We start from the raw sequence: 2500 nt of genomic DNA on the forward strand, positions 1-2500 counted from the left end.
ATTGTGACTCTCCTCTAGTAAGTTGTAGCCTTTGTGTTCACTTGTGCTCTGCAAACCTGCTGAGTTGTATGGTGTTAATCATCAAATTACATGCTGACTAATGAGTGATGGCCTAAATTGCAGGCTGAGTAATGAATAGATGAAGGCAGTTCTTATTAGTCTCAGAAAACCCATTGATTTATGTAGCGCCATGCACCATGGAGTTACTCTGCTGAAAACGATATCTACATCAAGAAGTAATATACTCTAATAAGTATTTTCATCTTAACTCTAGTCCTTGGGCCTCCAGGCTCAGTTTTTGTTTGAGTCAGGCAGAGCTATAATAAAGCCCTATGACTCCTTATAAAGCTTGTTAAACACAATGTGTGCAGTCTAACTGAGTCAGGATCATGATTCATGCACTGTACACAGCAGCATGTGCTGCTGATTTATGACCAAGCACAGTTCATAGTCAAAATTACAATTTGAGGGATAAAAAGATTAATTACTATTTGTGGCCTGCAATTTCATGAGGCTAGTGGATTGCAGCTGTAGAATGATAGTGCTCTACATCAGTTTGTAGTCAGCCATTCACAGATTATTAAAGCTTTGCAAGATTAAGTGCTCCTCCTGCCTGGTTTGTGCTCAGGCAATATGCTAGACAAAAAAGGACCACAGGGATAAATCTGAAGCTAGCAATAGCTGGACATATGTCATAATTGCCAGTTTCCCATAAATCCACAGCCAGTATAGAAAGCAGCCCATGATGCAGACATCATATCATGACTGTAGTGATTGCTATATATGGCCTCAAGACCTGTAACTTTGTTACTGCACTACCATTTTTGCAATATATTGGATAACCCTTTGACTATTTTCCAGCCTAATTATAAATAGAAGTAATCATTGCTTTTTGAAGGAAAAAAAAAACCTTCCTCGGGACAGGTTTTAAGATGAGATTTGTAGCTGTGATGAGATTTAAGAAAATTATGCACTACATGTAAGTTTGTACTAACAAATACTTGTTGAGATATATATCTTTATTAATACATATGTTGTTTAAATTGACTAATCTGTTTATGTTCTAGCACTTAATGAACCAACCATAGATTATGGCTTTCAAAGGTTGCAGAAAGTTATTCCACGACATCCAGGTGATCCTGAAAGGTTACCAAAGGTTAGTAAAGAGTCAAAAAGCATTTGTATCTTCTAATTTCCTGTTTCTAAGGGATGCCGTATACTACTTATCACTTGTAAAGTAATACCACATACAAATTCTATCTAATATATCAAGTTCTTAGGTAGGTATGTCGAGCTACAAAATCCACCAACGTTAATTCTTAAATTTGACCTATTTTCCACATTAATTCTTTGCCATTAAGTTAGTCAACAATTTTTCAGTTCATATTTGATACTTGCAAAACAGTATTTTAAAGAAAGAGAATGGATTTTCTGATACAAATATTTTGGATTCTACAAGAGGGACATAAACTTCCTGCGTAATGAAATAGTTCAATTAAACATTTTCCACTCCAGTAGCTTGTAGTGATTTCAATCTAAGCAGCCCCACTCTGATCTGTGATTATTTGACTCTTGTTTTCCTTTCATTTTCTAAAGCTCGATTCAGTTTAATCTTTTGTTTACAAAGCTTTTGTTATAAGTCCCTGACTTAGCAGGCTAACAAATGAAGTCCACATATTAATATCTAGAGGGACTTTTCATTTAAATTCAACAAAGACAAAAGCTGCCTGTGTTGTTTATGCACATGACACATATCACAGAAATTTCATTTTGATGTAAAACATTAAAGATAAGTCATGCTTATAATTTTTTCTTTTCTTTGATATAGCATTGTCTTTTTTTTTTAGTGCAATCTATGATTTTCAAGGCAAACTTGAAAACACAAATGAAAAATGAAGTCGTAACATTATGACTGATTATTTTGTATTCTATTCCTATGTGCATCAAGTCTTGACCACCTCTGAGTTTTATTAACACAATAAAACCTTTTAGACATTACCTTTTAATGCTCAGCGTGAACATAAGCAATATCATTAGGTTTCTGTTTTAATTTGTGAACATGCTAGCAACTCATATCGGATATGATAACTGTTACAATAATTGGAGATAGACTGGAAAGATTTTTCAAATGCAGGGCTTTTCATGTAGGGTGTTTTGTTGCTGAGGGCTGAGCTCCACCAGAACAAGTTTTACCTCAAGAAGAACCAGAGCCATCAATATCGTTAACCACAGGGCTTTTCCTCCCAACATTTCAGTTTCTGGATGGATATACGTATTAATGATATCACCATTCCTTGGCATCCCATATATGAATGTTACCGCTCTCCATATAAAAGTCAATGTAAATGGGGAGCCATTTCTATTACGATCCTTTTGAAAATAAATTCATGGGAGATTCGTGACAGTCTGCTTAAAATATTGCTATTTTTAAATTTGGGAGGGCACTTTAGAGAGAAATATCGAGAAAGTCTCAGTCCTGCAAAGGCTTAGCTACACATCT

General features: G+C 35.1%; 1 protein-coding gene across 18 annotated transcripts in view; it reads left to right on the forward strand.

The window, feature by feature from the left end:
• EBF3 (EBF transcription factor 3) overlaps positions 1-2500 on the forward strand; it is a 122657-nt gene that overhangs the window by 100467 nt on the left and 19690 nt on the right. For all 18 annotated transcript variants that reach the window (XM_035547620.2, XM_035547611.2, XM_035547606.2 and 15 more), the window contains exon 11: positions 1068-1156. In XM_035547620.2, the coding sequence (XP_035403513.1) occupies positions 1068-1156 (89 nt within the window). The remainder of the gene's footprint in view (positions 1-1067; positions 1157-2500) is intronic.

This window comes from Cygnus atratus, chromosome 7, assembly GCF_013377495.2.
Source record: "Cygnus atratus isolate AKBS03 ecotype Queensland, Australia chromosome 7, CAtr_DNAZoo_HiC_assembly, whole genome shotgun sequence".
Taxonomy (NCBI): Eukaryota; Metazoa; Chordata; class Aves; order Anseriformes; family Anatidae; genus Cygnus; species Cygnus atratus.